The following is a 23,790-nucleotide window of genomic DNA, read 5'->3' on the forward strand; positions in this document are numbered from 1 at the left end:
CTTCCTTCTATTCAGCCAGACACAGAGAGTTTTAAAGATGGTCGAACACTAACACATGAAAATCGCCGCACACACTGGTGGGGGCACGTAGAAATGCAAACACCCAACCCTGAGGTTTCACCTTTTCCCAGAATCTATTGTTGACAGTCATTCAGGAAATTATGAAGAACGCACTCCTTATAAGTCTGGACCAAAGATAATCATGTCATTACTTCTGCCTTCATTCAACAGCAGTAACAGTTAGTGCACAATGCCAATTGAATCAATTGAATCATGGGAAAAAATGGGTAGAGATCATTTTTATATTCAATACAATTCTGTGTTTATTGAATTGAAAGGTCAGTTTTCATTATCACAGTCTGAATTGTTCTACATTTCATCAATAAAATATTAAATATTTTTGTCAGCAACGACATTCTTACAAAAATGTATTGTGAACAAAGCATTTTAAGAAAACATGATTTGATTGGAAGGTCATAGATTGTCTCAAATACACCACTGGTCACATTTGGACTGAGCAGACGGATTAGATGTGGTTACTTTAGGGTAACTAGTCAGCAAATGGTGGTGGAAACTAACGTAACCAATCTGCAGCGGCTGGTACATCAGCCACAATGAACGCGTTTACTCACACAAATACAAACACATTTATGGCACCGGCATCAGGCACACACCAGCCAAATACTTTGAGTGGTGCAATGACTGAAATTGAGAAAATATATATTTAACAATACAAGCATTGAGTTAAGGCTTAAGGGATTAAAGTGTACTCAATGCTGGAATTGACTGGTAATGTACAGTTTTCTTTGTTTGTTCTTTAGCATGAAATTCCTTTAAATCATTAAAAGAGTACACAAGTAAAATCTTCCCTACTGAGGTAAAGTTGCATAACAGCTTGATGGTGACATCTTGATTGTTAGTTATAAAAAGAAACAATGCCCTCTTGTGGAACCGAGGTGAACTTAAAATACTCTTTTCTTTTTTTTCTTTAACACAGGAGAGGAAAAAGCTAACCTTGTATTATCTTTGGTTTTTGTAAAAATAGTTTCAGGATCTATATAAATATTGATGTGTAGCCAATTTTTCTCTACCCTAAAGGATAAAAGGACTCATACAAAAATATTGTTTAGTAGCAAAAGAACCCCTCTTAATACTGCGTACACTGTGCCACACATACTCTAGTACCAGTATACTAAATATACTTTTTATAAATTCCAGTAATCAACAAAAGGGGAAATGAAAGTATTCATATCAAAATAAAGTTTGTTTAACACGTTTGCACTTTCTCTTCACACTAAGTGCTTTTGTGTGGGGCTGCCTTCAAATGTCCTGGTTATGTTTCTCCTGAGTCACTGCAACATTTTCTGTTACAAGCTGAGGAAGGAGATGTGACTAAGGGAAGAAGGGTGAGGCTGTGGTGGGTACCAGGCTCAGGGGGGACGGTCACTGCTGCCCCGTCTCCACGCCGGCCTCTGAGTCTCCGATGATCTCCCAGCTGGAGGCGGAGCTGCTGATGTGGGCGGGGCTCCGTCCATTGCCCGACCGCGTCAGGAAGCCAAAGCTGCAGCCGGAAGGGCAGAAAACAGACAGGCTGGGTCAGATAGGTTGTCAGGGATTACAGCTAAAAATAGTCCAGACTCTCAGGACAGCGACAGAGTGAGCAGAGAGCTGAAACCATTGCTATGATTCACAGATGATGTTTGTTTTGCTCTTTCTTTCAATTTGATTATTTATTGAATCTGTCTTTTGCTATCTCTTTAAAGACTTTGGGCTCCAAAGAATAAGAATATTCTTTTGTGTCTCTTTTTCTTTTTAGATAAACAGTAGAAGGGGACCATGCAAAATGCAAACAGATATATTAGAATATTGTTTTTTCTAATAAAGAGACAGATCAACATCATCATGACACATGTTTTACTTTATCTCATTCTCAGTCAAGAGACTTCCCCTATACCACAATTACTTTCCAGAAGTGAAGGGAATTTCCAATGTTCCAGTAACTAATCTTCATGAGTTGATGGGGGTTAACATCCTCTATCGGAACATAGGACAGACCTAATCTATGGGTACGAGTAAATTAACATGAAGAACAAGCCTATTTGAATTGTGTTGATTTGCTGAATTACTACCAGGTCAACGAAATGCAGTTTTAGTGTGAACATGTTACTAAAATAAAACACTTTAAGAATGTATATGTTGTAAGTTAGGCATCATGCTTCAGTTTGTAAATAACCTAAAGATTCAGACAACAGGGTTCAAATCCATCTCAGGACTTTAGAAATGTCTGAAATTTCCCATGCTTCAAGCAAATGGCCTAGAATAATCTTGAGCTTTCCTGTACCTAACAAAAGGGATCATACACTAAATACATTCAAACGTATCAGCTAGCTTTTAGAGGAGCACTTCCTGTGTTTTGTCTCAGGTCACTAAAGTCAGTTTACTTTTGGGTAAACAACACTTTAAAATCATGCATGCACAGAAATGAACCAATGTTCTCTTATTGTAAAAACATCAAAGGGACAGATGCTGCCAGCTTTGTGGTTACAAGTCTGAGCAGTGCAGTGCAGGGCAGATGTGTACTCACAGGCTTCGAATGCGTGACTCAGTTGGTTTCTCGGTGTCATCAACATCAGCCCCGTCTACTTCTGTGTGCCCAAACAGAGAACTCCTCTCCTCCTCATCACTGGCAAGGACAAATCAAATAGAGAATTAAGTATTGATTTATGTTTATGTGGTTGATGTAGAGTACCATGAAATCAGGCCTTAATTTAACAGTTATTTGACCATTATTCATTTTGAAGCTATCTTCCATGCTTCAAAAAAAGGAAATGCATAAAAAAAAAACTATAAAATGTTTCATAGATTTGATCCCTCTAAATAAAACATTTTTAAACAGGCTCATTGTTTATGGATAAAGCAGGCGAACCAATGATCAGACAGACCTGCTGCTGCAATCGTTGGCAGGAATCCCGAGCATCTTTGCCTTGATGAGCTTTCTTTTTTGTTTGATAGCAGAGCGGACAGCTTCTAAAAGGAAACCTGGACACCTCTCCTCATTCAGGATCTCTCTGCAGAAACATACAATCATTTTTATTTCCATTTGCTATCAGACAGTATCCCCCCACATACCCAAACGTCCATGAATTGCTCAAATGTTCGACTAAAGCTTGCTCTCAGATTGATGGCAAAACATCTCCAGCAGACCCACCTCTGATAGTAGTTGAGCTCCTCCTGAACCAGGAACAGGTTGGTTTTGAGCTCGTTCCTCTCGAAAAGGATGCCACGCACCTCCTTCTTGGTGAAGCATGGCGGATCGGGGTCCTTCTGCTCGACCGTAGACTGTTTCTTTGACTCCGAGGCGGTTTGATTCCTATTTGACTGATTGGAAGAACAGGGTCAAAGGTCAAACTTCAGTCTACAAGTCTAGAGCTCCTTGGAGGAGGAATGACAAGCATTTGGTTGGAGTAGGTCTAAAGTGGCTGGAGTCTCATCAGCAGTACAAGCTTTAAATAAAGTTTTTGAATCTTCAGCTCCTGTCCAGAACATTACAGAATGCTTCAAACAGCAGAATTAGTTATTGTCCAGACACATTTTGACCTGCAACTCAGTAAATGTAATTATTTATACCAAATGTAAATGAGAAAAACAGTCAGCAAAGAATCTTTTGGATATGAAATAAAGGAAACATAATAGGAGTCATACAGGGCCGTTGCTGTTGGCTCTGTCCAGCTGTGTTTGGAGGTTTTCTATCTCTTTGGTTTTCTCCTTCAGGTCAGCCTCCATGTCGGCCTTCCTCTCCACGACGCTCTTCAGCTGGGCCTGCAGCACATTCTGTTTATGTCGCAGCTCCTGATTCGTCTTCATGAAGCGCTCCAACTGCTCCTGGAGCTGCACACACATACACAGATTAACAACACTTATTAAATCATAACACACAAGATAGTATCCATATTAACAACCAGGTGTAAGGATAGTTAAACTCCACACTAACAAGCCAGGGCTGAACCACAAACACAATCTTTCTGCATTGGAGAGTGGGGTGAAAATGTCCCCATGCGTGGGATATGGATCAAAAGGTCTGGGGGAAGGACAGGGCAATGAATGAAACCACACAAAGCATTCATTTTAAGAACGGAAAAATTCTAGGCATCCATTTAAGTGAACAGAGGGACTAGTTCAGAGAAACTAATTCAGTTTTTCATCTCATGTCAACTGACGGAGCAAAAAGCAAAGCAATGCATCAACAAAACACACATGACTTAAATGATTTAAACCACGTGGTCGTTACACACATACAGACGCATATACTCATGCAAACTCTCATAGTAAGAACACACACAATGGCTGTGTGGGGGAGGAAACTCTGCCCAGACTTGTGTGAAGTGCAGCTTAATCTCAGTAAATACTATGGATTATCTCTGCACTCTTCCCATTTTCTCCAACAAACTTCATATCTCCAAGTGTGATTATTGGTATGGTTTACCTGATGCTAATTTGCTTTTGAGGTTGCATGTGAAATGTTATATTAACGTAGCATGATAGCAATATAATAAACACTTATTGCTCTAAGAGAAAACCCCACATTCCTTTAAGGAACTGACCTTTGTAGCCACAGCCATAAATACTGTATTATGATACTGTACGTGCGTCCAAGTGGTTCAGGTGTCAGTGCTTTGAAGCAAATATAGCTTCCTTTCTACTTTTGCTCTTCAGGCTAAAAGCCTTAGTGACCATCAATCATATTATCTTGCCGATGAGCATGAAGGATCTCATACACAGAATAATTTTCATCATTACATTACATGTTACTTGTTAGACGCTTTTATCCAAAGCGACTTACATAATCAATTCTGTGGACAATCCCCACAGGAGCAATTTGGGGTGAAGTGTCTTGCCCAGGGACACAACGACATGCTGACTGCAGTGGGGTTTGAACCTGTGTGACCCCCTGATCCGAACACCAACAGACAACCCAACGCACAACCCACTGCACCACACGCCTCCCATCAATATTCCTTACCGCCTCCACCTCTTTGGAGATGGTGGTTATTTCCTGGACTTTGGCCCTCAGCTCATCTCTCTGCTTGTCCACCACCTCCTTCAGCTTCAGCATCACCTCTCGCTCCTGCCGCTGGACACGGTCTGCACACAAACACACAAATACAAAGGGTCAGGTAAAGGTATCTACCACGACTGTTTAAATGGGTAAACGTTTTTCGGGCAGCTAAGTAGGGATCGCGGAGAAATGCTCTTCGCAGACCCATTCTCACAGCGTTATAAACCTTTTTCTTACTCAATATCAAGCCACACTTATTGTTTTTACTTCGGCTGTGAGTGTTTGTGTGTGCTCAGGATGAGTTTCGCTTGTTCTCGCTGTATCGCCGACCCGGAAGCCTGTCCGCTCCTCGCAGCAGCTCGCAACAACGAGCCTCGCAACTTCCCGACCAATCAGAGCACACTGGGCTCACAGGGAGGGGGGGTGGCAGGAGCTCCAACAAGCCGTTTAGGACAGAGAGTGAATACACATACTGTACAGAGATGCTGTATGAGAAACCAATGTGAGTTTGGAAAATTGCACAATTTAAATCTATTTTAGTATACCTCAACAATGGAATTATGATCAGTAGAAATGGCCATGACATGGGACCTTTAAACAACATGTTGTAGGAGTGACAAAGGGGCCTGAAATACATTCTTGATATTACACAGACTTAAAGGTTCAGTTCACCCAAATCCAATAAATAATATAAATATTATATGTTTTATAATTTGGATAAACTGACTTACTGGCAATGCAGGAAACAATAAGTCAGGTATTGTAAAGTAAATACTATATTATAATATCCTTTAAAACAAATTAAGTCATCTTAGTGAAGCGTGGGAGCCTGTCACATTAGCAACATGAAATAAATAATCTCATCCAGCTGCCACCTTGCCTCTTCTCAAATAAATCCCATAACATTAAAACATCGTGTTTTCCTGTCAGTACATGAAAACAAATCAGCAAAGGGACTCCACCCCTTTTCAAACATAACTGCAGTACCCACAAGCAAAAAGTAATGATGTTTCACTTCACAAAACATAGAATTAACTATATTCAAAGAGACAATGATTCATCATGTGATGAATGGAAAACACTATAATAAGCACACATTTTTCATTCTATAACATAATGTTAATATTTATATGTGTTTTTCTCCATTGCATGATCTTTAGGTTTGAAATGTAAACACCATCCTCTTTTGAGTGTTCCCCAATATATGACAACTTCTGCTACTTCACTCCACAAAATAACTTCACCATAAACATTGTTAAGCCCGGTTTGACTGCTTTCAGCCTCACTGCATATGAATGTTAACCCACTGCTACATACATGTGCATTTTTGTACTGATGTAGGGAAACAACATAATCAGATAGCCTCAAGGTGGATTTGCTTTTTTAGAAAATAGCTAATGGCAATCCAGAATGGGTCTTAGGTATGGAAGAAGAACTCATTATTCCCCAAGGCTTTATAAAAAGTTAATGTAGCAGCATCTACATTGTTTGGGGGGAGGTGAGAACTATGAGGAGAGTACTTCCACAATGTGTAGTGTAGAAATGTGAATAGTTGCTTTTCAAATGAAGTACTCAGAAGCTGATTTGGAAAAATGTTTACTGGATGAGAGAGGGGAGGGTTGACACAAGTGTTGTACAGGGTCTGACCATGATTGAAGTAAAGGTGTAATGGAAAGTTACTTCAGCACACTCGTAGCCATCATACTAATGCCTAACAAATATTACATAACTTACAAACGTTGTGACCTGAATCTGTCATCCCGTTGACATGTTGGTAAATTGTTAAGTCACTTAAGAAACAGTCCCGATTAAAAAAAACAGTGCATATTTTATGTTTAACTTTAAAATGCTGGGGGCCCACCTTCCTGTGCATGGCTGCCCTTCATCCGGCTCTGCAGCTCCTCCCTATCGTCCTGGAGCTGCTGCACGTGGACCTGCAGCTCCTCACACCTCGTCTTCCACTGCTGCTCCTTCTGCTGCAGCTCCTGATGAGAGGATTGAACACAGATTGTAAAAGCAAAATCTTGGAGATGTGGTGAATACAAATACAAGATCCGATGTAATTTCCCTTTGTGCTCTTAAAATCTCTTGTGCATGTAGAAATTTGGCTTCGGTAAAACAGGCTGTGCCCAAGCAAACTATTTTGTTGCGTCATTACAGATGTTTTGTTGAAATGTTTCTCAACAGAAAACACTTATTTCCGAGAACCACACCTCTTAATTAACTTTCTCTGCAATGTTTATGACAACATTTTCTTAGAGCACAAAACAGACGTTACCACTATGTTTAACATGTCAGAAAAAAAATGGCTTTGCCTTGACAAAACTATTTGAAAGAGGAATACAGTTTCACAACAATGGCCTTCTTTGTCGTGTTATTCAACCATAATGATTATAGCATAAGGGCGGGCTCCCCCTGGAGAAGTACAGTGTCAACTTCCCTCTGACCACTTATGTCACTCATCTCACAGCAACATGCCTGCCCTATGTCCCATATAAACTAGACCAACAACTTAATAAAATAAAAGCCTTGTTGAGACTTCAAAAATATACTCCATTGCAACTACAGAAAATAGCACGCTAACAACCATGTGACTGTTTTGTGTACTTTGCAGAATGGGGTTGGATATTTGGCAATGTGGAAATACCAAATAGCTGGATTAGTCAACCTGCATGGGGCTCCAGGGCAAAATTGTGCAAGTGAGGCCCTGTTGTCCCTTAATAACATACTTTAGAGTGCATATTCCTATTTCAAGTGTCTGTTAACTAAATATCAACAAACCACTTACAATACCTAGTAGTGGCCTCCTATGTCCTGTTTGTAGTGTATAACACATACTAAATAATATATAACAAATTAATTCAAGGTTGTTTGTATCATGAATGGTAGTAGTCTGCTATAACAAGTGAATTGAGGCTTCAGCTAATATGCTTTTTTTTGGGTAATTATCTGTATTTTACCTGCATGCTGTGTAGCTAGCTAGCTGGCTTCTTAGTAGCTAGCTAAGTAGCTAAGGTTAGTGTCACAGTGATCGTCATCTATTCACTTATGATAATCTATTCCTGTTAAAGCTAAATAATAGCAGTACTGTGTGGAAGAGCACAGCACAAAATACACATGTTTGTCTATAAAAACATAAATTGTGAGAAAATAGTAACCTAACAATGTTCATTATGACTGGTTTAAATGTCAACACAGCGTTAGCCAAGTAACTGTCATTGCCGCGGTTGCCCTGACGACAAGGGGCTGCATGGCTGGTATTTCAGGTTAACACTAGCTTGATAGATATTGATTACATTGATGGGCCTCCATCAGTGATAGCATGGCACAGTACTGTGTGTATCAGGCAACTTCAGGGACGGTTCAAGAAATAACTGCAGCGTAAGAACTCAACTTATTTTTGATACACACAAGCCTTTAATGTTCTCTCTACATGTGGGAGGTGTCGGCCATTTACAGTAATGGTTCCTCTGGCCTCTCCGTTAATTATTGGGAATACAGTGTTTTATAACCGATTATGTAACACACGGTGGGTTTATATCATAGACTGTATATATAAAGGTTTATATATGTACTGCTTTGAAGCGTGTTTCCAAAACGCTGGGAGGATTAAAATCTCCCACGTCTCTCACCCGTATTTCATTTTTCTCGCTGGCCTCGTCGCTCTCCTTTCCCACACGTTTCTTCTGCTGTTGAAGCTGTATGGTTTCGAAAGTCTTTAGCAGCTCCTCTTCCCTCAGCTTGTGAGCATGGTTCCTGGAGGCGAAGCTCTCCAGCAGCTCCAGCACTTTCACTATTTTCGGTACAAGACCCACGACGCTGTCTTTGCCACAGCCATCGATAAGTTTCTCCACGTCGGTGCCGATCAGTTTAGCTATTTCATAAACATTGTCCACAGTTAGAGCTGAATAGGTCCTTTGGAAACAGCCCTCTGTGTTTTGATTCTCCGAGTGCGCTTCAGGTGCCTCCATTTCTGAGTCCCTTCACATGCTCTTTGACACCTTTCGAAACCGAGAGTGGCTTGTCAGCGCGACATGTCAACCAGCCGTAAAAAAAAAAAAAAAAAGCCCCATAAAATGTCAAAGTAACAAATAAAAGTGCAGGTGTAGAGATTAAAGTGCGGATATTGTTGAGCCCATGCTGCAGACACGCCTGGACTTGACTGTCTGCTCTGCAAACAACACGTCATGCATTTTTAATGTTTGCTCAGAACAACGCCAAGAAAAAAAAAAAATAGAAGAACATCGAGTTCTCAGCAAAGAACGATAAAGAAGGCTGGACTGGAGCCACTGGACTCCTGCAGTCCACTCTGCAGGACCCTCCTACTTTTCAGACCAATGTGATTATACACCCCCCCCCACACACTGCAAGGTCGAGCATACTGAGAGAAGCAGTAGAGCGTGAACACTGAATTTCCTCTGCGGATTTGCAGTCAGAAATACTGACCTCTATAACTGTCCAATAAATATCGATTACACGACAAATGAACGGCTATGGAAGCAGAAAACTACAAAATAACGTCATTATACCAGGCTTGAAAGCAGTAAAGAGACATTTCATATCAGACAAAATGGGAAAGTATTTTGTATCCACATTTCTAAAGAGTTTTATCAGTTGACTAGAACCAAATCAGGCTGAGTGTTTCATTTAAGCGGTGTTCTGCATAGAGGGGAGTAAACAAGAAAAAGTTCCCCTGCAACAGTTGATATTAACATAAATGCATCACTTTTTTTCTGGTTACATACAATTTTATTAAGCAATTCAAGTAACAGCACATTACACCATCACATGACAAATGTTTCTGAAAAATGTGTAATCTTTATTTAAATCCAAGCTACAATGTCACAGGATGTACAGTATAGCAGAGGCATTGAAATTCACCTCTCAATTTATTTCTCAAAGGGGTTTTGGGGAAATAAGTCTTAATCCCTTTCGAAACAATGTTTTGTTTATCAAATATTACTCCAGAGTATTGCGTACAGAAAACTACAAATAGATAAACATATGCTCAGATGTATCACAAGCCACAAAAAACATGTTTTTGAAGAAACGTTGCTGTAATAAAGAAGGAAAGAGAGAGTGGGAAAAAAGAAAGCATTTGTAGAAAATATAAAAAAAGAAAAACTTAACAGGTTTCTAAAAAGGTCCTTAAGCCTTACATAAAATTCCAATCATCACAGTTGAACGTGTTCAATAGAAATATTACAAGGGCTGTTCTGGACCGGCTCCACATGATTCTTGCAGAGCTATCTACAAAATGTGTAGGAGAGCAGGACGTCAGCTCTCAGGCGTACATGTCCTCACGGTCTGCGTTATAGACCTCGCCCTCCTGCAGCGAGGCAAAGTTTAGGAAGTGCGAGGGCCGGTGGACTTCATGGTAGAACTCCATGGGGTTGGCCAGCTGCAGGTCGTACTTCATGTTGGGGTCATGGCGAACACCTGGAGTAAGATGATGGAAAAATGGTTAATTCAAAATCATGTTCTGCCAATCCTATGACATGGATGCCTTCAGTACATCAGCCCTGCCTTAAAAAAGTTGTTTAAAACACAGTAAGTTATTTGAATGTTAGTCAGAGGAATAAAATGCTATTTGCACTTTATAATCCAATCGGAACAGGGACAAATCGGAATGATACATTTATGGTACCAATTCTTTATTGTTCATTCATATACTCCATGGACACTACCATTTCGAGAGTTAAAATTTGCTCTGCTGTCTTTGGTGTGTTCATGAGCTTCAAGTCATTTTGTGGAAACAACATGGACACTACAAATAAGACGTATTATATTTTATAGCGTAGAGGTTTTTTGTTTTTTTTTAACTTGAGGAGGGCCGTTCATTTCTAAGTTGGAACCTACTTTTTCCTATTATTCAAAAGTGGACTTAATTGAAGCAGAAAAATAGTTTCCCTTCATAAAATAGAAATAAGGGGTACTCACCCATGAAGTTGTAGTTCCAGGAGACCTGGCCAGGCACCATGAAGAAGCCCAGGAAGCGGTCAGAGAGCAGCATCTGCACTCTCTCATAGTGGGAGGGCAGGTAGCCTTTAGGGTTGTTTCCCTTGTCTGTGTTCTGCCGACCCCACTCATAACCACTGGGTGTCAGCTTGTAGGCTGTGAGCGTGCACGAGCCTGGTGTGAAGCTGAAAACAGATGCAAGAATACAAAATGATGTACCATTTAACAGCAAACATTACTGAATATGCAGAAAACAGATGTGTGTTTTTCTAAACTGACTTAAGTAAAAAAAAAAGAAGAAGTAATTATTCCACCTCAGTATTATTTCATCTATGAAAAAGATAGACCATTACTTGTTTAAAATGTGTGATTGCCTTTCTCTGTTTCAGGTCTTAAACAATATCAAGTTGCTCAGGTCCACTTCCCAGTAAAAAGTGCTTACTGTCCGTGTTAATGAAACGTACCTGCAGGTGATGATGATGGTTTTCTCTCCGTCCCATGAGGGGTTGTCAGCCATGACCTTGGCATGCGTGGTGACGTCCTGTGGGGACAGCTGGGGCGACTCATTGGGCTGGGTATGGATCCATCCGAGTGGCTCCATTTCCTGTTTAAGGGGACGAGTTATTTATATTAGTTAAACTTAACAATTACTGGAACAAAAAAAAGAAGACTGAGCTGTAAAAGGTTCTCTGACTGTATGCCCGTCTTACTTTAAGGTATTCATGACCCGGCAGCTGGTTGGGCAGGTGAACAGTCTGGTGAGTCCCCCACTGTGGCACCATGACGATACAACGGATCTCCTTCACCTGGGGGTTATCTGGTGGACTCGTGCCATACAGGTAGCCTGCAATCTGGAAAAACACAGTGCACCGTCAGTATCTATTGACAGTTTCTTTCATTTGCCCAGACATGATGAGGGACTTTGAGGTAGGGATGTCCTGGTATGCATGACTATTTTCAAATGAAACACAATACATGTCTATCAATTATAGTATTATTAATCCATTGCATACCTGTGCACGCAAATCTGAGATGCAGATGAACTTCTTGAGGACGTTCTTGGGCAGGATGTAGGTGTAGCCCGTCTCCTTGATGTCGTCAGATGACACGTAGATGTGGTTGGTTCGGAGGTGGAGGTTGGCAGCAGATATGGCTCTGAAGGGTAAAGAACAAGAAACATTAAAGCCAACTGAGAAGGATCCAATAAAACCCCCTAAATATCATTGTTTTCCAGAGTGGAGAAATCCCTAAAAACTTTTACAAACTGTCTGCTTACCTGACTCTCCATTCGGTCTTCGATGAGAAGGTCTGGGTCTCATAGTTGGAGGTGGTGGATGTGATGATCTCGTCACCGTGCTTGTTGACAGTGCGGGTCTGCGTGGCTGTGAGCTGCGACTGCTCTTTGGTTTGCTTCTCAATCTCGGCAATCTGCTGGCGCTGCTGTGAGGGAGCAGAGATCTCCATACCCAGGATGATGTCACGGATCTCAGACTGTGTCAGTGAGGCCACGTTCACACTGGATAAAGACAATGAAAGCATTGGCTATCAACGCAAGACTGGCTTTATTCTGAGCTATTAAGTTACGGAGCAGAACATTCGTTTCCCATAATCAGGAAATATTCAGTGCATGAATAAATACTCACTTGTTCTTTTTGCCGTAATCTGCCAGAATGAGATCTTTGAGTTGCACCTCCACCTTGATCCATTCTTCGTCGGTGAGCGTGGGCCAGATGTGATGAGGCTCGGTGATGGTGGTCTTGTCAGGCTTCAGGATCACCTTGGCGCGGTCATTGTTGACGTGCAGCGCTCTGAGGATCAGGATAAGTCGGGAGAAGGCCTAGAGATGGAGCAGAGCAGCAAACAAAAACTATTTACACGGGGGATAAGCAGATGTCATCAAACATCAATGCATGATAATAAGTTTAGCTTGGTACCTAAGCACAGATTCTTTCTAACAGCTTGTTATAACTTCCATAGAGAAACAATACAGTGATGTCAATCTAAAAATGTTCATTGAATTCTGGTCTTAGCCTCCTGTGGGATAGAGTGAGACTCACTGTGTAGGACGAGATGGTCTTGAGCCAGTCGTCGTAGAGGTTGAACAGCACCATCTGAGGCTCGGTCGCCTTCAGGATCAGATCTCCAAACTTCTCCACCTTCAGACAGGCCTGGAAGGGCAGCTGCAACTCAGAACCTTTGATCACGATGTTGGGGAAGTCGAGCAAGTGGACCTACGCAGAGAAAACAATGGAATTAGATTTGGAAAGGCATTGGACTGCATCCGACTATCAGGAAATGAGCTGAGATGAACATTCAGCTGTTACAAGCATAACAGATCCTCACCTCCAGAGGGTCCAGCATGCCCTTCCTGGTTACAATGATCTGTTTGGGCTGCTCTTCCACGGGGAGGGAACGAATCAGAGCAGCCACTTCTTCAGCTGTCTTCCATTTGGCCAGCTGCAGGGACAAAGGCGGAATAATGTTAGAATATAATGGAGGAATGAGCAGCTTTGGTGTATCTTAATAGTCACTTTGGGGGGTGGGGAAGGTGTTTGTGTCTTTGTGTTACTTAGCTGCAGACTTTTGAGTCAAGGAATTCATAAACAAACACATGTATAGTACAATATTCAAAAACAACTATTGTAAGATTTTGCACTAGATAATTAAACTAGGGTTCAGATCATTGAACACAATAGGAATGTGTATGAAACAATATAAAAAGGTGATAGTTAGAGTAAGGGGAGGTGAGCAGGGCCGCACCTGTCCCAGACGCTTCTGTCCAGCCCACACTGAGGTGTGAATGATCTTGAGGAAGAGCTGACCAGTCCTGGGGTTGAAGATGAAAATAGCTCCGTTGATGGGCTTTGTGGTCAAGTTACCCTCAAAGGTCTGTTGAGAAGAAGATGGAGAATACATTTGACTAAACAAAAAAGGATAACATTTTTATTCCAATGCAAAAGCAACAAAATCCAGAGAACTTTAAGAGCCATTCCTAAAAACAATGTTAGTGCACATCGACTCTTCATTGAGTAACTAGAGGGGGAGGAGTCAGTCCTCACCTTGTGGATGGTGACTCGGTACACGTTGGTGTCGTCCACAAACCAGATGATCTGGTTGGAGAAGAGTTCTCCGTAGTTCTGAGAGGACAGGTAGGGCTCAGTGGGCTCGGAGGAGTACAGCTGCAGACCCTTGCGGATGCGCTCTCTGAGCACATACAGGGCCGGGTTGGCCTTCATGATCTTGGCCATGGCCTGCTGGATCAGAGGCTTGCTTCCAGGGAACCAGTTACCATAGGCACTAAGAAGGAGATACAATGATAGACACCGTTAAATACTCATTTAAGCATTTATCCCCCCCCCCATCAACATTTGTGGATGGCCAGTTCAGACGTCTACTAAACATAACCATTGGAGCTGAAGTGACTTTCTGTCACAGACAGTCACCATTATGTTAAACAAGTTAGGAAGCTAGTGTGAATGCTTCAGCAGAGCATACTTGTTATAATGAACATGTGGATGCAAAGATCCAGACAGTGCCATAAAACATTTGTATGACACTTTTCCCCCCCCCCCCCCCCGCCTTTTCCTTTTCCACTTTTACTCATTCGAAGTAGCCAATATAATCATGTCACACCAAGATCAGACAGTTCAGCAAAAGAGGATGATGTGGCTCACTAGTTAGTTTCCCTTCTACATTATTAAGTAAATACCTGCCATCATGTTTGTTATTTACTCAGGTTTATAAACAGTCCTAACCTGTGGAGGTTGTAAGCCAGGTCGATAGCGATGAGCACTCCAGTGGGGGAGGGGTAGATACTCATGTTGTCCGTGGTGTAGTCCAGGAACTTGGCCCTGGCGTAGCGCTCGATGTCATGAGAGTCATAGTCACCCCAGCGCAGCTGGATGTCGATCCAGTACTTCTGTGTGGTGGTGCTGTCCATCACGTCCCTGTAGGAGGAGGTGCACATTTTAATTCATATAAAGAATAGATAAAGTAACTGTTAAACTGCTTCCTTGACAGAGTTTATGAAATGCATTACTGTTTAGGAAAGTCATTTAAATAAAGCTTTAAAATGCATACTTTGAGTCAGCAAGCAGAGATGGCCGAGAGACGTTCCACTTGTATGATGCAAAGAGCAGGATGTCTGCACAGGAGGAGTTCATCTTGTATGACTTCCTGGGATGGATGGTCTCCTTCTGCACCGTCTCAATCTCAAGAGCATCCAGCTCCTGATCAAACACCTGCAAACAAAAACGTAAAAGTTATAATCACAAAGAACAAGATATAAATAAAAGGAACGTTTTAAACTTCAGTGCACTAGTCCGTAATGAGGTAAAGAAATAAACCCTACCTGACAGAGATCCATGACGACGCTCTCATGAATCTTCTGCCACAAGTGAGCCCTGAAGATCTGAATGAGGGAGATCTTCAGAGTGGGGATCTTGCCGTGCATGAAGATTCCTGTCAGATCAAGTTGTACCTGGAAACCTACGTACACCTAAAGACAGAGGGAGAGAAAATGTAAGTTGAGACATTTTAACCACTCAGACCCAAACCTCTATTCTCCAGGGAACTAAACATTATTTCCAATATAGAAGAGAAACGTTTACAAATGTTGGTTGTACTTACGTTGGCTCTGTTGATGGTGGGGGACCACCAAAGTGTGAAGCGACGGTTGGGGATTTGGTTCAAACCAGACCTCTGGGCATTGGTCAGCTTCTTCCATTTCATGGACTCCTCAAAACCACTGGCCTTTTCCCTAAAGTCCAGAAATTGACACGGTTGATGATTTTCAATGAACGAATAAACATTATCCACAATTACAGAAAGTGAACAAGCATTTTCTTTAATAGCAGTGTGAGCTCTAAAACTATCAAACTGTTATGTATCCTAAATGATTGCACCATAAGCATTGTAAGTTTCAAAGTGACCTCACCAGAAGAGACCCTCCCAGGTGGGAAAGTAAGTTCCCTTAAAGAGTGTGTGTTCCAGGATGCCCTCCACTCCGCCCAGAGCCTGGATCATGTCTGTGCGGTAGTTGTTCAGGTTCCACAGTTTGCCATCGTGCCTCTGGTGGGTCCACCAGAACGGATTCTGCTTCAGTACCTGCAAAACAACAAGACAGTCATCAATCACTAAATGCTTGTTGAACGTTGAACGCAACTTGTACAGTATTATAACGTGCAAGATACAGTGTTAAGGCTAATTGTTGGGATTTTGGTACTTTAAAAAGAAACTATTAAAACAAAAAAGCGACTCTCCCAAAATAGTTTTGTACTTTGACATGTCTTCATCATACCTGGTACTGTTTGAAATCTGTCCTGACTCTCCAGCCTTTGTCATAGGCCAGTGTGTGTCTGTCCTTCTGGAAAAGTGTGTTGATACGAGGGATGCCTCTGTCCCATGAGTCCTCCAGATCCTCCAGGGTCAGACGCCTAAAGCAGAGAACAACACACTGCTATTAGCCTCGTCCAGTTTCTGTTCATTCAATAAAACAGTTAGATTGTCAGATTCCAGTCACAAGCACGTGTTATCGCTGATAGGAGGCAGTACCTGTTCTGGGCGATGGCCTCCTGCCTCTTGAGAGCGTACTCGGCCCAAACCCGCTGAGAGTCGATGAACTCGCTCTCCCATGGCTGAATGTACCGATACAGGTTAGGAATCAGCTGGTCCTCTTCGTGGCTCATTCCAGACCTGAAATGGGTAATACCCACGTCTGTCTGCTTGGACCACCTGGTGGAAGGAGAAAAGAAGATTTAAAACCCAGTTTGCTCATTCCATTTACAAGATGACTTACAGAACAGCCTGCATGCCAACTTACCGCAGGTCTGACTGAGGAATAAGCACGTGGCCCATGGACAGCATGCCAAGCCCACCCAGCTCTTTGGGGGTGTAGAAGACGACAGGAGGGAAGCGGCTAGGCATTTTGGAGTTCAGGCCGATCTTGATACGAGTCTGGATCTTGTTCTCGCACTTCACCAGCAGGTCCAGGAGCTCCTGGGTGTTGACCACAGCCTCGCGGAAGTACGTCATCAGACCAATCAGAGCCGTGTTCCATTTGTTCACAATCTGGAGGTCAACAGGGGACAGAGTGAAATATTCTGACGACAATATTTTCTGCTTCTGATCTGGTTTTTTCAAGAGGGTTGTCAACTGACCTTGGTGAATGTGGTGGATCCAGAGGCCATCAGGATCTGCCGCACTCTGTTGTGGAAACGCTGCATTGATTCGTCATCCACGCGCAGGAAACACTGTGCGGTCCTCTCTTTGGTGACCTACACAGGCAAACAATAAGAGAACTTAAAAACAGAAATGAGATCACGACCATTTTAAGACAGGTAGCAGTGATGCTATCATAAGATGCAAGTGTCAGTACTGTATTGACTGTGTGTAAAGCTGAATCCCATAAGGATATTATATTGATTCATTAGACAAGAATATTGTGCCGATATTAAAAGTCCATGATGGATCGGTACACCCATAGAACTGACATTAGACCTCGATTAGTTAAAGCACTGTTCTGGCAAACTGTCACATTAAGTCATCAGCATAACAGATGCTTGTCTTGGGCAACAATTCCTCACCTCGTTCTGCAGGTTCCACACACCGTCCTTGTGAGTGAACTCCTCGTAGCTGGTGCGGCACTTTGGCAAGATACGGCACTCAAACCCGCACATGTTGAAGAGCAGGTTGGGGTTGTCTTTGCTGTAGACGGAAACAAAGCTGTTCTCCCACTGCACCGTGGTGACGGATCTGGGCAGGCGGTTCTTGATGTCCCAGAAAACAGCACGTCCCCTGGGAGAATAAAAAGAAGATTACTTTTTGCCTGCTAATTTGGTATGAAGATTTGAAGGTTCAACATAGAATTATATTTAATCAAATGTTGAGGTGAAACTCACAGGTTGACGTCATGCTTCATCAGTCTCATGCGGGCATCGCGGGGCCAGCACTTCTTGTTGTTATAACCCACGATGTTCTCATTGTTGGGGTCTGGATGCTCCGTCAGGTACCTCTGAATCAGATCCCTGGCCTCATCAGCAGAGAACCTGAAAAAGTCATAGGACTTATAATTAATCAACAAAAACACTTTTTCATCCATGTTCACAAATGACTTTCAGGCAGTAAAGGTAGAAGCCAAGTACAGTTCGTACAGATTTCAAAAATGGAAAGCAGAAAGGCTTTCCAAATGCTTTATCTTAGGACCATCAATCATTTTGGTGATTCAACCCTACCTGAAGAAGATGTGGATGCGGTCGATGTAACGGCAGTACAGTCGGATTGGGTGGGCGCTCTCCGTGGGCGTGTCTTGGAAACTGAGGAAGTCATTGGGCATCTGAGGCGGGCCAGCCATCTCACTGGCACGGTGCAGACCCAGGACCAGCAGGTCCATCACCAGGCCGTAGTACTGCACAATGAATGAGGCAAACTGCAGCCCTCTGATGATGCCGTAGGAGTTTGTGTGGTTCATGTCCTAGAAAAGAGACAAAGATAAACATTTAGATCAAACACAAGTAAAAACTGTACGTCAATCAAGAACCACTTTAAAGATAGGGTAGGTAAGAACGGAGACACTAGCTCGAGTGCGCTAGAATTTGAAAGCACGCAGCCGAAAAAAAATCTGCCCCTTCCTTCAGACTTCCTCACAGAGCCCCTCCTCCAACACACACGAACGCGCACATGACCAACGAGGGCACGAGATAAGTTTGTGCACAGATGGAAGGCTGACAGGCAGGTAGGCCATCCAATTATTTCAGCCAGGCCGGCTCAGATGATTGGTCGTGCTTTTTTCAGTACCACGGCTTCCACAGATGACATTTTTGTAATGTATTTATTGTCAAAGCATTTAATGTATTCATTGCTATCGGGATGTTAAGAGCATTCCATGGAATATAACAAAAAGTGTTACCTTGTAGTTGATGACCACGTTGTTCTTGGCTGTCATGTAATCAGCGATGTTGTGGTCAACAATGAGACGCAGCAGCCTGTTGAGCAGGGTCAGATCGATCTTCTCGTACATCTTCTCGTAGCGGGACTCCAGCATCACGTTGCACTCTCCCTCCGCCGTCTCCCACACGTCCTGCAAGTTGTTGATGCCTGAAGAGAAAATAACAGAAAGCCTTCAGATAACATTTGACTTTTGGTTCTGCTAACATTACAGGATTCATTAGATGTGATATAGGTTACTAAGAAACCCAACCTCACTCATTAAATATGATTATAATTTCATTTGGGAAACCCTCCATTATGAATGGCTCTGACCTTGGCACCACTTGTAGACCAGCAGTGGTGGGGGTTCAGTGTCAGCAGGTTTGATCCAGGGTGGGAACAGACGCCTCTTGTCTGCCTCGTACCACAGGTACTGGTCGAGGTAGGCATCTGTGATCTTCTCCAGGGGCTCGACATCATACACAGGCACCAGGTGACTGTACAAGTCCATGAACTCAATACCAACCTGTAAAGGAAGAAGTAGTTGAGAGACTGATAGGAAGCAGATATGATGGGTGCTAAATAATTGTGATTTAAATATTGACCAAAATTATTATGATTTTTGGCATAAATGAGCAGCCATTTTTCTTCAGCTTTGAAAAATTCCACATGTTTGTCAGCATAAACTACAGAGTGAACTAAAAGTATCTGCATGTCCTGGTGCTGACCTCTTTGAAGGCTCTCTGGGTGAGCAAGTGACGTTTGATCCTGGACAAGGCCTCGTGAGGATTGTCGTAAGCCTGCTCAATCAGACCCAGCTCCTCCCTCTGACTCTGGTTCAGACGGGACTTCACACTAAGGGACAAAGAGACACAAACTCAATATCAAGAAAACAATGTACCGTCATTTGCTGATGAAGTTATTCATGTTGAAACTGCGTTTACCTGTATGCTTCCTTGAGCCTCTCCAGGGCCAGGATGAGCAGCTTGGTGTCGTGTTTGTAGGACAGGGGAGGGAAAGGGATGGGGGAGAACCGCCGACTCTCCAGCCAATGAACAGTGGTGGTGTAAATGGCCACCGCCTCTTCAGCTGTGATGTAGGGGCCATCCTGCAGACAGAATATTTACAATCATTTACAAAAATGGCAAAATACTAAACTAAGTTGTTATTAGGCATGTATCAGAAGCAATATCTGAATGGTAAGGAATCAACTACAGCTGCAACCAGTGATAAATACAAGAACAGCAGATCTCAATTATTTAACTTCTGCTGGAGTTTAACCACATATTAGTTCTCTTAACTTCAAATAATGTCTGAACGATGAAGAGGCCAGCTGCTACTGCAGCCAGTCAACATTCAGTTTAATATTCCAAGGCAAGCAGACCAATGCAAGTGCGCCTTTGTAAGAGGACATCATTACAAACGGTTGACTATCAGACATTAAATGTTTATAATTAATCAATTCAGATGTGGGCATAAACACATTTCCTTTTTGAGCTTTGTTTTTCTGTGTTACCTTCAGGTAGTTGTGCTGCCTCTCCTGCTCAGCCTTCAGGTACAGACGGGTCAGTCTCCCCAGGTTCTTCTTGCACACCGTCTTATCCACAGTGGCTCCACGGCGGATTCGCTCACGGTTGTAGTGAGCAGTGTTGGTCCACCAGTCAGCTTTAGCCTTCACGTAGCGCAGGATCATGTTCTCAATGGGAGTGGGCAGGCCGGGCACCTGTAGTGATGGGAAGAACATAACAATTCAGGAGGGATGTCCCGATCACCTTTTTTTGTTCCCGATCCGATCATTTGATTTTGACAGGTTTAATGCATTAAGAGAGAAAAAGCATTCAAGTTGTCCCTTAAGGTTATTTTTTTTAATTTAAATTGGATATTCTATTGAACATGGATATAGCTTCTTTCTTTCACAGCAGCATTGGATCAGTTCAGTTGTGCAGCATTGGATCAAAACAAAATAAAGCTTATCAGTACTCGTTAGCTTACTGCTACAATTAAACACTGCGCCCTGCCCACTCTGTTGCCAGATTTGAGAGAAATAAGCAGGTCTATGAAAACAAGCCCCAAAGAAGCAACACATACTGTACATGATGTTTTGTCATTTGAAACCAAAACTAAGGCCTCAGGATGACTTTAAGACTTGAACATGGTCATTTTTGTTTTGTAACATTGAATACAAAATTTAAAAAAAGTATTTAAATAAATAAAAGTAAATCCCCGATTTTTTTCTCCCGATTCCGATCTTTTGAAAATATCGTGATCGTCTCCGATCCCCGATCACGTGATCGGATCGGGACATCTCTACAATTCAGATTTGGTTTATTGTGGCTCAACTAAAAGTGGAACAAAAGTGTTGAAACACTTTAGCGAACACTATTTCCAGTATCTTTTTTAAACCTTCAAATGTTTTGTATCATGGATTTTAAAATGAGGGAAAAGAATATTGCAGTGAAATATTTCTGAAACCAGCTAATCTATATGCCAAACCTGTCAACAGTGCTTACATTTTAGTTCAAGCTATATACAACTTCAAGTAGTCAAAGCCCAAGCAGTCTATGCATTATTACACTTAAAGTAGTAGTAGTGGAGAGGTGTATATTGTATTTAGTCAGATAGGACCTGATCCCGGTCATGCACTAACCTTCCAGGGGATGTTGGCCTTCCAGCACCTCCAGGATTCACTGAGGTGTTGCAGGATGGTTCTGGCTTTGTTCTGTTTGATGCCCTCAGGCATCATGTCCAGGATGTCATGCATCACGGCGGCACGCAGCTCCAGGTCAAAGTGAGACTCCACGCGCTGTTTGGTCACAGTCTTGGCTACGCCCTTGGAGTGACGTCCTGATGAGGCAATCAAAAACAATTGTAGCTTAAACGTCAAGTAATTACTGCAAATGCTAACCTTTGTGCCTCATACCATTTTTTTGCTGAAATAATATTGTTCCCCATCAAAAAAAAATAAAAAAAGTACTTCTTCATACCTTCGAACTGCCTGGCGAGCAGATTTCCCAGCCACCTCTCCAACAGCGGAGTGATCCCTCTCATGAAGAACAGCCACACCCTCCAGCCTGGAGCCCAGAAGCCACAACCTGGGCCCTTGCCAACAGGACCCTGATTTTAAAATAGATAAAAAGACAAGTCAGTATACAACAAATCATAATATCTTTAAAAGCCCGAATGATTGTGTGTAGGGGAAATGCTATTAAATGGACACCAAAACATATTTCCAATGCACAAGAAGGTTAACTTACAGTGTTGAACCGGTAGTAAATGAGATGCTTCAGATCTTTGCACATCCGGATTTGTCTCATCAACTTGTACTTGTAACGGTACATGCCAGTCAGCTGACCAACGTGGGCGAAGATGTACTGCAGACCATCGGACAACTACAATACAGAGTTGAAAAGCTAGGATTAGACGAGAATGAAATGACTGCACAGTAGTTAAGACAATCACAACAAATGATGAGTCATCAAACTTTCTGATAACGGAAACCTTCCTAAAAACCATGTCATTTAAAAGCGCCTTATGTTTTACATGGCAAGTAGTTTGAACTTTTAACCCCCTTCCCTCGCAGAATAGATTTTAATCTTTAACTACAACAGACAAAACTCAGGAGCTTTATTTGTCCAGTCAACAAGATTCATTGTAACCTCCAAAAGACAAAGTGTGTAGGTAAGTTAGCTCAGGTACAGATGGGACTTGCAAAATCTTCCGCTGAACCAACCTGGAAGGCGTCAACATTTCCCAGCCTGTACTGCACGTGGCTGTCCACCACCAGCTTGCTGAGGCGCAGCACCTCTCTGCACAGGTGGAAAGCATTTCCGAATCGGGACTTCTTTCTTTCCTGGGGGACAAAGACAACAACACAGCTGTAGATCAAAACCGGAACACATGGAAAAAATGTGGTTTGACTAGATTTTGAGCTTCAGATTGTAAATAAGTGTGTGTGTGTGTGTGTGTGTGTGTGTGTGTGTGTGTGTGTGTGTGTGTGTGTGTGTGTGTGTGTGTGTGTAGTAGTAGTAGTAAGTAGTAGTAGTAGTAGTAGTAGGTAGGTAGGTAGGTAGGTAGTAGTAGTAGTAGTGTAGTAGTAGTAGAGAGAGTGTGTGTGTGTGTGTGTGTGTGTGTGTGTGTGTGTGTGTGTGTGTGTGTGTGTGTGTGTGTGTGTGTGTGTGTGTGTGTGTGTGTGTGTGTGTAGTAGTAGTTACGTAGTAGTAGTAGTAGTAGTAGTAGTAGTAGTAGTAGTGTGTGTGTGTGTGTGTGTGTGTGTGTGTGTGTGTGTGTGTGTGTGTGTGTGTGTGTGTGTATGTGTGAGTGTGTACGCTTCAAACAAAAGTATACTAAAAAAATAACATTAACAAAAATGGCTAAATTAAGAAAACATTTTGTATTAAGTGTTCCTAAACAAAGTTGTTATGAGCAATGTCTGAACAATGAAGAGGCCAACTGCTACTGCAGCCAGTCAAATATAAAAGTCACCATTCATTTTAATATTCCTCCAGTTCTTACGCACAGGCAAGCAGACCAATGCAAGTGCGCCTTTGTAAGAGGATTTCATTACAAACTCAAAAGGTCATCTATCAGCCACCTTGGTAGATTATAATAAGTAATTACTTACGTGGGTAATAACTTTAAAATACATACAATGAAATACATACAATACAAAACTGATTTTGACCATCAGATTGTAAATATTTGTTTTTAAGCTTCCAACAGAAGTGCAATAAAACATAATTAAAGCTACATGTGACCTACACTGCGCACATACAATGTCAACAACAACAACAGGTAGTTCTGCTCTGGAGATTGTACCTTTGTGGTCAGTGTCTTGACCGGCTTCAGGTTGA

At 42.2% G+C, this 23,790-nt stretch overlaps 3 protein-coding genes across 6 annotated transcripts in view; 1 reads left to right on the top strand and 2 right to left on the bottom strand.

Moving 5' to 3' along the window:
• The window catches only part of LOC104966729 (zinc finger protein Aiolos-like), a 596,491-nt gene that overhangs the window by 555,003 nt on the left and 17,698 nt on the right, over positions 1 to 23,790 (top strand). The gene's annotated exons all lie outside the window — the stretch shown is intronic.
• Positions 295 to 9,336, bottom strand: rilp (Rab interacting lysosomal protein). The gene is made up of 8 exons (XM_010795952.1): positions 8,689 to 9,336; positions 6,918 to 7,041; positions 5,021 to 5,142; positions 3,703 to 3,888; positions 3,209 to 3,378; positions 2,943 to 3,068; positions 2,585 to 2,683; positions 295 to 1,561 (listed from the first exon to the last, which is right to left on the bottom strand). The coding sequence occupies exons 1-8, from the start codon at positions 9,025 to 9,027 to the stop codon at positions 1,444 to 1,446; spliced, it is 1,284 nt and encodes a 427-aa protein (XP_010794254.1). The 5' UTR covers positions 9,028 to 9,336; the 3' UTR covers positions 295 to 1,443.
• The window catches only part of prpf8 (pre-mRNA processing factor 8), a 19,641-nt gene continuing 5,705 nt past the window's right edge, over positions 9,855 to 23,790 (bottom strand). For both annotated transcript variants that reach the window (XM_010795951.1, XM_010795950.1), the window contains exons 12-43: positions 22,671 to 22,790; positions 22,195 to 22,329; positions 21,925 to 22,054; positions 21,588 to 21,784; positions 20,457 to 20,663; positions 19,885 to 20,048; positions 19,669 to 19,795; positions 19,274 to 19,466; positions 18,921 to 19,108; positions 18,247 to 18,485; positions 17,914 to 18,060; positions 17,599 to 17,809; positions 17,173 to 17,289; positions 16,836 to 17,083; positions 16,568 to 16,747; positions 16,314 to 16,449; positions 15,951 to 16,120; positions 15,644 to 15,773; positions 15,366 to 15,512; positions 15,095 to 15,255; positions 14,770 to 14,961; positions 14,074 to 14,311; positions 13,775 to 13,903; positions 13,358 to 13,471; positions 13,072 to 13,245; positions 12,658 to 12,851; positions 12,291 to 12,530; positions 12,028 to 12,169; positions 11,725 to 11,865; positions 11,479 to 11,618; positions 10,997 to 11,199; positions 9,855 to 10,495 (exon numbers count right to left, since the gene is read on the bottom strand). In XM_010795951.1, the coding sequence (XP_010794253.1) occupies positions 10,341 to 10,495; positions 10,997 to 11,199; positions 11,479 to 11,618; positions 11,725 to 11,865; positions 12,028 to 12,169; positions 12,291 to 12,530; positions 12,658 to 12,851; positions 13,072 to 13,245; positions 13,358 to 13,471; positions 13,775 to 13,903; positions 14,074 to 14,311; positions 14,770 to 14,961; positions 15,095 to 15,255; positions 15,366 to 15,512; positions 15,644 to 15,773; positions 15,951 to 16,120; positions 16,314 to 16,449; positions 16,568 to 16,747; positions 16,836 to 17,083; positions 17,173 to 17,289; positions 17,599 to 17,809; positions 17,914 to 18,060; positions 18,247 to 18,485; positions 18,921 to 19,108; positions 19,274 to 19,466; positions 19,669 to 19,795; positions 19,885 to 20,048; positions 20,457 to 20,663; positions 21,588 to 21,784; positions 21,925 to 22,054; positions 22,195 to 22,329; positions 22,671 to 22,790 (5,409 nt within the window). In that variant the 3' untranslated portion in view covers positions 9,855 to 10,340. The remainder of the gene's footprint in view (positions 10,496 to 10,996; positions 11,200 to 11,478; positions 11,619 to 11,724; positions 11,866 to 12,027; positions 12,170 to 12,290; positions 12,531 to 12,657; positions 12,852 to 13,071; positions 13,246 to 13,357; positions 13,472 to 13,774; positions 13,904 to 14,073; positions 14,312 to 14,769; positions 14,962 to 15,094; positions 15,256 to 15,365; positions 15,513 to 15,643; positions 15,774 to 15,950; positions 16,121 to 16,313; positions 16,450 to 16,567; positions 16,748 to 16,835; positions 17,084 to 17,172; positions 17,290 to 17,598; positions 17,810 to 17,913; positions 18,061 to 18,246; positions 18,486 to 18,920; positions 19,109 to 19,273; positions 19,467 to 19,668; positions 19,796 to 19,884; positions 20,049 to 20,456; positions 20,664 to 21,587; positions 21,785 to 21,924; positions 22,055 to 22,194; positions 22,330 to 22,670; positions 22,791 to 23,790) is intronic.

The sequence above is a fragment of the Notothenia coriiceps genome, unplaced genomic scaffold (assembly GCF_000735185.1).
Source record: "Notothenia coriiceps isolate Sejong01 unplaced genomic scaffold, NC01 NC01_scaffold00037250, whole genome shotgun sequence".
Lineage (NCBI taxonomy): Eukaryota > Metazoa > Chordata > Actinopteri > Perciformes > Nototheniidae > Notothenia > Notothenia coriiceps.